The 12,933-nt window shown below is 42.7% G+C and overlaps 2 protein-coding genes across 4 annotated transcripts in view; one reads left to right on the top strand and one right to left on the bottom strand.

The window, feature by feature from the left end:
* The window catches only part of LOC133023040 (brain-specific angiogenesis inhibitor 1-associated protein 2-like protein 1), a 32,987-nt gene extending 29,858 nt beyond the window's left edge, over nt 1-3,129 (top strand). Inside the window, exons 13-14 of the mRNA XM_061089965.1 lie at nt 2,019-2,065; nt 2,153-3,129. Coding sequence (XP_060945948.1) covers nt 2,019-2,065; nt 2,153-2,225 — 120 coding nt within the window. The 3' untranslated portion in view covers nt 2,226-3,129. The remainder of the gene's footprint in view (nt 1-2,018; nt 2,066-2,152) is intronic.
* A 1,909-nt stretch (nt 3,130-5,038) lies between these two features.
* bri3 (brain protein I3) lies at nt 5,039-10,484 on the bottom strand. 3 transcript variants are annotated; one of them, XM_061089544.1, is made up of 5 exons: nt 10,326-10,484; nt 10,067-10,236; nt 9,648-9,962; nt 7,800-7,953; nt 5,039-6,488 (listed from the first exon to the last, which is right to left on the bottom strand). In XM_061089544.1, exons 3-5 carry the CDS (start codon nt 9,796-9,798, stop codon nt 6,356-6,358), a joined length of 438 nt encoding a protein of 145 aa, XP_060945527.1. In that variant the 5' UTR covers nt 9,799-9,962; nt 10,067-10,236; nt 10,326-10,484; the 3' UTR covers nt 5,039-6,355. The 3 variants fall into 3 exon arrangements, with proteins under 3 accessions (XP_060945527.1, XP_060945528.1, XP_060945529.1); XM_061089545.1 differs by lacking the exon at nt 10,326-10,484 and having other exon boundaries at nt 9,648-9,931; nt 10,067-10,319; XM_061089546.1 differs by lacking the exon at nt 10,326-10,484 and having other exon boundaries at nt 9,648-9,928; nt 10,067-10,319.
* Nucleotides 10,485-12,933: the final 2,449 nt, after the last annotated feature.

Raw genomic sequence — 12,933 nt, 5'->3', positions numbered from 1 at the left:
TGGACAAATAAATAAAACTCAATTGAAATTCCGAATAAAAGTTCTTTAAAAGACATCAACATCTGTTTATCACACAGCAGCGTTAACTTTCTGCCCTGACGTATAAACAAGGTCAGATCTTCCTCTAAGCTCCGATAATGAACAAACACGATCAGTTTTTAACTAATAACACACAAGTCATTGTGTTGTTCATCATTATGAACAACACAATTATGTTTACGTTACCTTTTAGATAACAGCAGAATAGCAGCACTACATGTGGTGTAAAAACAAAGGGAAACTAGATACTGACCTTTCCATGTGAGAAGAGAAATATGTCCTTTCCCAGCCCTGATTATTGCTGCATGATCTGTGATCCCGACATCTGCCGGAGGACAGCTGTGACACTGTGTTGGTCATGTGAGAAAGACCAGGCTGCAACATCAGTCTCTATCTACTGCTGACCCCTTGTGGAATATGTGGAGCACTGCAGGTTGAAGGCATTTTAAATACAGAGCCAATATCTGCTGCCTGGAAGATCAACTGTTAGTGATTCTGCTACAACAATAAACAAATACAATGGTTTAATCTAGTGTTAGCAGTAATTTCTGATTTTGAGTAGTTTATAATCTTTTTGTTGTCATTCACATGCGAGTGTGTAAATTGTAAGGTTTAAAAATCAAGTAAAGTTTGGCAGTAAAAGATTTATATTGTACAGGACACAGGGATTTCAGACACAGGCCATGTTTGTTTTATACACTGAAGCCACCGAAGAAAAGAAGATAATTACAAACTCAATTGATTTGGTATCTGTGCATGTGCAGGTGAATGGGCTCCCTTGTCTCCAGTTTCATTGGCTGTCACACACACTGTGGTTTCTGAGGTTTAACCACTACCTCAAAAGTTCACGACCACCGTGGTGCCGATATTCTGAAGTGGGGCAAATTTGGTTTGCTTTTGGTTTGCTCATTTAAAAGTGGATGTAAGTTGGTTGTAAATCTCGTCTGCATCAATACCAGAGTTCAGTCTGTAAATGTCAGCAAGGAAAACGTATAATAATAATAATAATAATTCATTTTATTTGTAAGGCACTCTTCACCCGAGGATCTCAGAGTGCCACAAGTACATAGTTAAAATCAAAGTCCTAAAAACTCAACTCAAAGTAAAAACGCCTTCTTGAATAAAAAGGTTTTTAGGCCAGTCTTAAAAGAGTCCAGGGTCTGTGTTGCCCTCAGGTGGTCAGGGAGACCGTTCCATAGGCGGGGCGCTGCTGAGCAAAAGGCCCGGTCGCCCATGGTGTGGAGCTTGGTGTTGGGAACCCGAAGGAGCGAGCTACTTGTAGATCTGAGGGTGCGGATGGAGGTGTGGGGAGTGATGAGTTCTTGTAGGTAGGGAGGTGCATGTCCATTTATGCAGTTATAGGTGAGGAGTAGGACTTTGTATTCAATCCGGGTTGAGACAGGGAGCCAGTGGAGTGAGTGGAGAATTGGTGTTATGTGCTCATATTTACGGACTCTCATCAGGATCCTGGAAGCGCTGTTTTGAATGAATTGTAGTTTTTGGATGTTCTTGCCAGTGATCCCAGTGAAAAGGGAATTGCAGTAGTCCAGTCTAGAGGAAATTAATGCGTGGACGACCTTCTCTGCATCTGACAGGGTTAAAGTGGGGCGGAGTTTGGAGATGTTTTTGAGATGGTAGAAGGAGGTTTTTGCACAGGTTTTTTATATGGTCATTAAAGGTCAGGTGAGAATCAAACCTAACTCCCAGATTAGTGACTGTGGAGTATTAATTCAATATTCTATCTCCGTGCCTGTGCTCACTGACTTGTCATGAGAAATCTTACTGCACTTGAGCAGACTTGAAATTCCAGAAGGTCCAGATTCCTCACGCTGTCTTGTGATGTGACGTCTTTCCCACGCTCTCCCTCACCCGTGTTCTCATCCAGGGTGTCCACTCCGGCTGCCTGAGATATGAAACATGAAAGAAACATGGCAGAAAAAAGGGGATTGATTGTGATCGTGTGTCTGTTTCCTCCACAGGGAGCCCAGCCGAACGGCGTCTCCAGATCCCAACCGGCTTTCCTCGCGTAAGTCACAGACCAGGATGATGTGCTTTTCTCTTTTTGTTTTGCCCGGACACACACTCATCACTTGTCTCTGCTGCTTTCCCACAGGGGAGGGAACCCGTTCGCCACAGTCAGGCTACGTCCGACCCTCACCAACGACCGCTCCGCACCGGTCATCTGATCCGTCCACCTCTCCGCCCGTCTTTATGTCCTCCCCAGCCTCCCATCGTCCTCACACCCAGGACGTGCAGCTTTGCCCTGCCTTCAACTGACCAGCAGCTGTTTCTGGTCCTGGATGAGACCGGACAGAAGTCGGCCAGTACTGACACAAAGTATAAAAACATGCCATCTGATTCCGGGATCCCCCTGACTGCTGCAAACTCTCCTGTGGAAGTATTTTTGGAGCGTTTTATTTACAATTGCTCATATATTTAAAATAATGTCTACTTTTATCCCTCTGTGTGTGGTGGTGATATCTACTTGACCACATTCTTGCCTGCACTTGAGAGCTATAGACGAATAAAACCGGTCAAAGAAAATATTTACGCCCGTTCATGTTGCTTGTTTATCGTCGAAACACAACTGTTAGAAAACATTTCTGTTGCCATAGGACAGAAGAAGAATGTACTTTTTGAGGACGTCTGTGTTTTGGGTCTTTATGAAAATGCTGCAACTCTGGGATTGATTCTAAAATGATATCGGCCGCAGCAGCGAGGAGAGAAACATGCAAACATTCACAGAGATGCATCCTGAAGTGATCTTTAACCTCATCTCCCTCTTGTATATAACTGTGTACAACAGACATGGTCGTTGTCCTTCGCCTGTAGAGACGCCTGTCAACTGTAGAGCTAGACCATCATGGAGACGGGACTTTTGCCTTAATGACCCACACGGTACAAACCTGCTGTAAAATACTATTTACCTGCTGCACTCTTCAGACTGTGGACATGAGCTGAGACATCCCAACAATCCCAGTGCAGTCGTTTCTGCTTTAATCATCACACACGGCACAGTCTGTAAACTCATCTTCCATATTACACCCTTACTAGAATGTGCTGTAAGAAAAATAAAGATTTATTTCTTCAGTTTGCTGTTTAGTTCGTCGTGTATGAGGATTTTACATTTCCTCCACCATCGAGGTTGTGTTATAATCCGGGTTTGTTTGTTGATAAGTAGGATGACACAGAAACTGATGAAAAGATTCACATGACATTTTGTGGAGCAGGGCCAGACCTGGCAATGTTGGCACCCGAGGCGAGATTTCAAATTGGCGCCCCCCAACATACACACACAAACTGTCATGCATCCACAATAACTTTTGGACTGTATAAAGAGTCTGAAATCAGCTGTACTGAGAGCATTTCATGTCATGTCGACAAAAACATTACATAAACATTAATGATGTCCACAATCGAGGTGATTCTTACCTCTATATTGTTCTTTCTTCTCCTCCTCTACTTTGTGGTGCTTTCTGAATTGTGCACCTGATAATTTAATCTTTTTTTAATTCATCTTTGACTCTAACCGCAGTCTGTCACCGCAGCGTGTCTGTTCACACAGGGAGCCCATCCAGGAGGAGGTTTTAGATGCTGGCTTGCCTGTCCACAGAGCCAGGGATGGTGACATCAGCAAATGTCCCTACTAATATACTGAACTCTTAAAATTAGCAGGATTTCAATCACCTATTAATTTCAAATTATATTACACTATGTTAATTTAAATAATTTTAATTTAAATCAATTAGATATAAAAAAGAAAAATTAAATTAAATGAATAAAAAAAAAATTTAAAACCGCAATGGTCTTCTGCACAGGATGTGCGCGCGCAGGTTTTTTTTTTTTTCTTTTAAATTTAATTAAATTACATTTTTTTATTTAATTAAATTTTTTTTTATATTTAATTTGAAATGGTTATGGTTCATTTTTGTTATTACCTTTACATATTATTAGATATTGTGCAATGAATAAGTGGTTGAAGTCCTGCCAACACAACAGCCTGCCAAACTTACCCATGAGTTCGGACCCAGCTCCTGTGTCCACTGGTGTCCTGGTTCCACCCATGGCAGCGTAGTGGCATGGAGCTGGCTCATCCCTGCGGCCCAGGGAGCGCATTTCTCCGCGCTGGTTCAGGGGTGAAAGATGCTGGTCTTCACAGGTGACTGACCTACGCAAGCCTGTAGCCGCCCCCCACCCCCCACAGGAGATTATGTGCTTGTGTGTGTGTGTGTGTGTGTGTGGCCGCGGCGCTTCCCGGTTCTTCCCGGCATTACGCTGCTGGTGCGAACATGGGCGAGGAAATGAGGCGGACCGCTTTTCGCGGTGCTTCTCCGGTGCGTCCCGGGGTTAGTTGGGGAAGTGACCCAAGGAAGAACCCGTTACATTTCTGTGTGACTCCAGAAAGTTTGTTTTACTTTCATTGCGTTTGTCAATATTTCTGTTCATTTCCCAGGGAAGAATGCATGGTTCATTCAGGTTGTGAAGCCTTTTCATTTCACAGCCCTGCAGCTGGACTTGTTTTGTGTCACTTGGTGAATGAGTAAGTTCAGTTAGTGGCGGCTTCATAGCAGGCCATAAAGGTTATGTTTTCATGTGTCTCATTTGTTTGTTAACAGGTAGGTTTATACAAAAACTACCAAATTAACTTCCATGACATTTTGTAGAGGGGAGCATGACCCAAAGAATAACATATTTTTTAACTTTCTTCAACATTGTGAAGCATTTTGCAACATTTTCATTTTTCAGAGAATAATTCATGAATCTTGAAGATTTATCAGGCTTTTTTTAGGTTTAGAGGACTCATATTAATGAGTTTGTGCAATTCGGTGCATTTAAATGTGGTTTTAATGTGAATTATGAATTTTAATGTGTGAGTGTTGGGGCTTGGCAGAGGTATGAGCCTCTCTAGTAGTTGTTGTAATGCGTTCCATTGTATGAACATTAACATGTTTTCTGAATTTACAGAAGTAATATCAAATCAAGCAAGAAGTCAAAAAAGTGAAGTAGCATTCATTTTTTAATTACAGTAACTGATATATAAAAAGTAAGAACCCTAATCATAAGAGCGTGCGTAGTGTGGTTTTTAAAGCAAGATTCTTTTATTCTTTTTTTTTTTTAAATCCCTCCCGCCCAGATATATCTCCTCTCTTCTGCCGTGGACAGGTACAGAACCTCCTGCTGTGATGGAAGACGTGGACACGGGAGACGCTGCAGATACAGGGACACACGGAGACATTCTTGATTGTCTGGCTGGGAAGAACGGGGCAGGGTGACTTGTCACGGAGGAGACAACTAAGATAGAAGTCTAGAGATTATGCACGTTATTGAGAGACAGCATGCTTCCTTTGAGAGAAACGCCGCTCACGAGAGAGCGAGTCCGCGTGGGGCACGAGAGTTTCTCTGAAAGTGGGTAGAAGTTCGAACAGTGATTGAGGTTGTCAAGGGCGTTTCAGATTGTGTGTACCTGAGTTCTGCATTGGCCCTGGAAAACGCACAACCCAGCAGAATAATCATCAAACAAAAAACGGTCAGTGCAAATATGGCCCCAAAGAAATATATCATATCAACAAAAAAGAGGCAGAATGCTGCGGCCTTTCCCTCCGACACGGGTCCATTGATTCAGACGGGACAGTTCACCTTCAGGGATCTTTACACAACATTTCCTTTTGTTTGTGTTACTCCAGGTCACAATCAGCAATCCGCCAAGATAAAGAAGACAGGAAATAATTTCCAAATGAAAAAGATTTGCATTTCCTGTAAAAAAAGCGAATACATCGGTGATCAACCTGGGTGCTGTTCCTAAGTTACTAAGCCCAATGTTAACAAAACAAGATATATATAAGCAGCGTGCCAGAGCGAAGAAATAAACCTTAAAAAAAAAAAAGAGACGACATTAGCCTCGTTAATTCTGACTTGTCAAAAGCGCAAAGGAATCTGCTCGGATCCTTGGATCACTGAGCTAAATCTACAGAAGAAGTCATGACTGATGGAATCGGTGACGCTCCCTCTGCATGTCGTGAAGGCACTGACGACAGCTGGACGCTCACATTCGCTAGAGCACGTCCTCAACTAGCAGATGAAAACTGATTTCTACAAAAACCTTTGATTAAAAAAACTCACTCTGAAGTTTGTGGCAACATCTCGATGATTTCTTCTACACGACATAATGGCGACAGCAATGTGCAATATTGAGAAGGATAAACAAAAAGAAGACACAAATATGCTGGATTATATATATATATAAATGTATATATATATGGGTATGTGTGTGCAAGGGGGAGCACGAGCATGTGTGAGAGCTGCGGTTTGGTCCCTCTTAGCCGAAGGTGGTGCCACAGTTGGGACACCGCCTCTGACGCAGCGCGAGGCAGAAGAGGATCCCCAGAGGGAAGAAGAAGATGGCACACATGATCCCCAGGCAGGTGAAGTCATCCTCCAGGACACCGACTCTGCAACACACACACACACGAGGAAGTATAAGAAGCTGTGCATTTTCTCCGGCTTCCTCCCTCAGTCCAAAGACATGCAGATTGAGGTTAGGTTAACATAAGACTCTAGAATTGTCCGTCGGTGTGAATTAGAGTGTGAAAGCTTGTTTATCTCTATGATACGCTGGCGAGCTGTCCAGTGGTATTTTTTTGCCTTGTGTGACAAATACCATGAAGAATGAAGTAACTTATTTTGAAGGGTCTCATGACTGCAACCCGCTGACCAGCATGTCCAGTAAAGTTCAATGAAAGGCTACTGAACTTTGGGGAACACTTCCTCCTTCCTTCACCGTGTGCAGCTGTCACACGTCAAGAACGTTTTTGCATTTGCACGACTTTTTGTACACTCGTGCCAGGAAGTTGCCGAGATGCAAATACCGACGAACACTGTACCAACTTCCTGTAACTCCTGAAGGTTTGGCATATAGTAACTGAGGTGCGTGTCTACTGTTACCACAAAGTTATTTTACAAATACAGAGTTGATACAAAGTGCTTTAAACTACGTGATAAACAGCCAGATGAGGAAATGAATAATAACAAGTGGTTAATTTTGACTTACATTCAGCATTAAAGTGTCACAAAGCTGCTGGGATTTTTCTAACTCATTCACCACATGACAGGAAGTAATCCTGCAGCAGAGCTGATGTGAAACAATAAGACATCACAACCTGGTTGCTTAAGTTCCTGAAGTGGATTTATAGATTTCATTACACAATTTCAAACAGTGGACGAGAGTGCATGTGATTTCTATTTGGTGTCCGTGTGGATTGTGTCCTGTAGCCACCTTTAGCTCCGTGGGGTCACATGTTTGAGGCTGAAATCATCTGACTGACAGGATGTTGACTCGGGCACAATGAGCCCAATGTGAAACCTTCATTTTCTCAAACTGATAGTGATACTCGCCGGCATTTGCCTGTACAACAGTTGTGTAGAGGTGAAGACACACATGCTGAAACTGGGTTAGTCGCAGCGAGAGCGGCACACTCGTGTTCATCCACGTGCTCATCGAGGGACCTCGGCGTCAGTGAACGCTCTCATTTCCATCAGTTTCATCAATGAACTGAACTGTCCTGGTCCCGGACGCCTGACAGTGAACACACCGCCCAGTAGGGCATGTGTCGTCTTTGTGTATGAACTGTGCTAATCTGTTTTCTGATGTATGTACAGTAGGGAAACTAAAATAACTCTATGATTGGTATAGTTATATCCTCCGTTATGTTATATGTTACGTGTGTGTGTGTGTATGTGGGTGTGTGTGGGTGTGTCCTCACCTGCAGGCAGGGCAGCCTCCCACCACCACTACAGAGGGCTGGATGATGGTGTATGTCCCCGTGTAGGGCTGCTGGGATACGGCTGGGGCCATCTGCCGTGGCCCAGTGTAGGGCTGCTGGGATACGGCCGGGCCCATCTGAGCCGACGGGTATCCTGTGGTCGACACAAGGTGATGACACATGTTGTTTTGGAAAAGTAGTGTAATTATTTAAGGTTGCTTCATAGAAGAATTACCCAAATTGTGTTTAGATTTCCTTTTTTTTATTCCTACTCTTACTCAATCTGTGTGAATGTGAAATGAAACTCAGCAGTGGCACAGATTTACTGAGGCTACACTTTCTGGCTGTAAACAGGTTTGGCAGCACAGACAGAGAAGACAAAGGACAAAGTGTCACATGACATTTTAAAACCAAGTTAAATTGAGCTTAGGCCAGTTTGAAGTCATCTGGAACTGAGGCTGGAGGATAAGGTCCAAGATTATGTCAATGGTTCAAATGTTCCCCACAGGTGAGATCGAGAATACTCACAATAACCTTCACATCATTATTTATTTTAAGTTTAAAGACAGATCTTTGCTCCGAAATTGTTGATATAAAATGTTTTCTATGTGCAGGAAATGACAAACACTTGACAAACAGCAAAACATTTTACAAGGTCGATCAATTCCGTGTTGCACCTCCTCACTGTGCTCACACAACAACAAGCCTGTATTCTAACTTTTGTTTTATCACCCGGCCAGTTCTGGAACTGATCGATATGATGGTGCATGTAAATGTCACATCACCGAGGCCGACAATGCACTCTTTGTATTTGAGTTATATTCAGGGGAGCAGTATTCACAGGGATAAAGAGACTTGAGTCGATACGTGCGCAACAAAATGAACTTTGAGACCAAACGGGCCTTCACAGAAATGTTTACCACTTCTTTTTCCTTTTATGGACGCCTCAAACTCCTAACCCGCACGAAACCAGGAAATGACACGTGATTGCGCAACATCTGAATTTAGTTTCAGGACAGTGATTGTTTTATAGATTCTGTTATGCGCTCAGAGTCAGATGATGATCCGATTCAAATGCAGCACACATGTACAGTAGAAGGCCCGAGGCTGCAGTAGCCCCACCACAGTGGTGGCTGTGTAAAAGCTACAACAACCAACATGTCAACACTTTTCACATTCTGATGCTTCCTATAAAAACACAGGCCTCTGGGCTGGATGAGTTCAGAATCAGAATCAGAAATATCTTATTGATCCTCAGGGGGATTTGGGGAAACTGTTTTTTCTCTCCCGCTCCAGCCAAGAATAGAAATATATATACAGTCCAAGAGAATAACAATAAATTGAAATATAAAATATGTGTTTCTTTTGTAGAAATGCATCAATATGTATGTCTATGTGATTGTTATGATATATAAATAGGTGACACATTTATGTATACTGTACAATTACTTCTGCTTGTATCCTTGGTCATGTGACATGGGTTAAGATGCACGCAGTGACGTGATGATCATAAAAAAATTATAAAAATAATTTAGCATAAATTTTAGCAAAGAGAATGTAAAATCAGAAGAAATTTTAAAAACAAATTTGCATAATAAAGAATAAAGAATTTGAAAGTTTTTTTACAGCTGCTGGCACATTGCGCATGCGCATCGTTGCATCGGATAAACAACAGAAATGAGCTTTTCACAGTAAAAACGTAAAAGTCTCAGATACGAAGTTTCATTATGGAACATCATAGAGATAAACCACACAGAGTCACACACTTTCATTCAGGCGGAGACGGAAGTGTGGAGCAGTCACTTCACTTGCGCGGTTAAACGTGCACGGACACACGGACACACTCACCCTGGGCGTTGGGGTAGGGGTACGGCGGTGGGGGGGCCGGAGGCGGGATGGCCCCATAGCCTTGCTGCGGGGGGGGGCCGTACTCGTAGGACCCCGGGCCGGCGACGTAGGCGGGAGGTCTGTCCTGGAGGAGCGGCTTGCTGTCCACCATCTCGGCCGAGGTGCTGTCCCCTGTCCTCTTGTCCTCTGTCCTATGTCCTCGGTCCTATGTCCTATGTCCTTTGGCCCTTGGAACTTCAGAACTCCTCCGCGACCCTGGGGGGCTCAGAGAGGAACTCCGGCTGCTTCGGGTCCAAATCCAACAGAGAGAAGACGCTGCGTAAAAATGAAACTTCGTTCTTCTCCATGCGCCAACTTTGTCTCCCCCCCCCCCCCCCCCTCTCACACACACACACACACACACACACAACAATATTCACCCCAACGCGCAGTGTAGACACGGGAGTGGAGCGGGTCCGGCGGGTCCTGGTTAACTTAACTCCATGTCCTCCTCGCACTTGGTCCTTCGGTGCCAGAACTACAGTTTTCGTTTGTCATCGCGGCGGGTTTCCACTCCGCTGGAAGTCAAGAGAGGCTCGTTCCTTTCTGTCTGGATTGTCACAAGAGAAGAATCATGTGATGAGCTTCCTCTGCGCACTCTCGGGCTTCTTAAAGAGACACGACGGGGAAAGTACAGACTGGAGGAGGTGGAGGAGTTGCTGGTGGAGCTGCAGGAGCTGATCCTCCTGCTGCTGCTCCTGCACTGCAGAGTCTGGAGCCTCCTCTCAGAAACAATCCGGTTCCTCCACAGACAAGAATCCAGACACTAGCCTCCAGCCTCTGGAGTTTGTTGGGTTAACAGTCCCCAGTTTCCGGTGGATCGAGGGCAGCCCTGTTTACACTGGGACTTACATAATTGGTCCTCGTCGTTACAAGTGGGCTACACTCGAGGTTGCATAATATTGAACAGTCAAACAAAGCACGAGGCTGCAGGTGATACAAAGTGAGGAGAAAAATCCACTTATATGCTTATCAACATTTTATATTTGATGTTAGAATATAGAAGTTAAACGTCAACATGGAAAACAAAACAGTAGATTTCCTCATTGTCTCGTCCTTTATTCTTGGAAATGGACGAGACAAACACATATATGTTAAATGTTTTAAAGACACATTCAAAATAAAGTGAACTCAACTAAAAAAATTGATAAAAAAATACTTAGTGACCCTTTTTTCTTTAATTTGACAGTTAGAACATTACTCTTGAAAAAAAATTTCTTCCCTTTGAATGTTTGAGCCATTTTTCCTCTTTCTCCTTTTTATTCCAGCAGGAACTCGGGTCTCTGATCAGCACCAGGCTGTGATGAGTTTCAAATGAACAGATTGCAAGTAACATAAAAAACAATGAAACCTCCCTCCGTAGAGAGCAGTCAAATATAAAATACATTTATTAACATTACCGTCCGAGGCTGAAGACGTCATTGTACATCACGTACAGACAACACACTGTAGTCTGTACCCTACAGTTGTTGATTAGTAGCTTAACAAAGTGACCCTTGTAGTTTAAAGCTGTTGGGTCAGAGGTGACAACGGCTCTGTCCAAGGTGCTGAACCTGGGACCCCCAAAGATGGAGGAGCTATCCCAGGAACAAATTAAACTCCTGTGAGGTCAGAATATGAAACAAACAAACAAATAGATAACGTCCTCGCTGCTCAATCACTCACAGCTTGTTCTAAAGCGATGTGAATTACTGATTGATTATGACGCTTACTTAAATATATAAAACTCATGGTTAAGATAAAAAAACAACACAACATAGATTAAAAAACATGGAAAATCCCCCAATAAGTATTAATGTCTAACATTAAGACAACTATACCTACTGGATGTCTCCATAGTGTGTGAAGTTAAACCTACCATTTGATAATTCCAACATAATCTGGCAAATAAATGTATAGATGTTATTTCTTGGGAATTTGAAAGTGTTGACTCCTGCAGCCACAAACGTTTCTCCAAAGTAATATTCTCATATAGCGTCATTTAAAAACACTTTAAGTTTATGAATGGTTCAGTGTGTAGAGTTTAGTGACATCTAGTGGCAGAGTGGTATGTTGCAGGTGAATACACCTCACCTCACCCTCCCCTCCCAAACATGACAGAGAACCTGTGGTAGCTTTCATTTGTCAAAAAAAGTCAAAAGGTGTTTAGTTTGTCCAGTCTGGGCTACTGTAAATAGCATGGCGGCCTCCGTGGAGAAGACTCGCTCCACATGTAATTATAAAGTATTTAAATATAAAGGTAAACATTCAATCTAGATGACACACACAAGTGAAAACATCAGTAAGATTATTTTTCTGCCAGTAGATCCCATTCCCCTAAATCTTACACACTGGACCTTTAAAACATGATGAAAGCATCTTGACCCAGATGATGATGATAGATTTAAAACTTGACTGTACTTAGAAACTTTGTCGACAGGATGTGAAACATGTTATTGTCCATTGATCCCAGTGGCGATTTTAGCCTGAAATGTCTGGTGGGGCAATTTTGTATGACGTCATGACACCGTCACAAAAATAGAGGTAGCTGATTATTATAAGCAGTAGGCCTATATAGACCAGTGAGATGTACCATGGGCTGCATTTTGAGTGCCAGCAGGGAGCAGAAATCCTATTTCAAATACATTTCACATGCTTTAGCGCTCAGCCCGACACAAAGATGTTGCCTATAATCGAGCATTAAAGTAAAATGATTGCAACAAAGTAAAAAGATTAGACAGACACATAGCTCAAATAACTTGCATAATTTATTATTATCAACATGAGGCGACATGCCCCAGCTTCATCTGCACAACACTTTGTGTTTTACTCCCTAACTAAAGTAGGCCTTCAATTGTTTAGAGTTGGCACTCATTGCTAAGTGTTATGGATAAAATAGTTATTTCTATATTCATTATATATTATATATTCAAATGAACACTTATTAGAACAATGTTTATCTTTTGCTTCCTGATTTGATATACTTTAGATAAGAACCCAGTGTTTTATTTTTCTTCTTTGCCATAAGAGACAGAACACGGTCAGCACAGCTGTGTCCTTCAGGCTCGTCCGTACCTAATAAAATGATAGGAAACATAAAAGTATGGCATTATTGTAGAGGAAGTGTTACACAAAGTTTGTATCTTTATTTTCTGTGGATATTCAACTATTGAGTTTGAATATGGTTTTGGATTAAATCCAGATCTTCTTGTCCGTGCAGATTATCCCCACACCTCATATGTCCCGTTGTCCTTGAACGTGTCTTTGT

This window comes from Limanda limanda, chromosome 17, assembly GCF_963576545.1.
Source record: "Limanda limanda chromosome 17, fLimLim1.1, whole genome shotgun sequence".
Lineage (NCBI taxonomy): Eukaryota > Metazoa > Chordata > Actinopteri > Pleuronectiformes > Pleuronectidae > Limanda > Limanda limanda.
The sequence above is the reverse complement of the archived record's forward strand: the minus strand, read 5'-3'. Positions and strand labels throughout refer to the sequence as shown.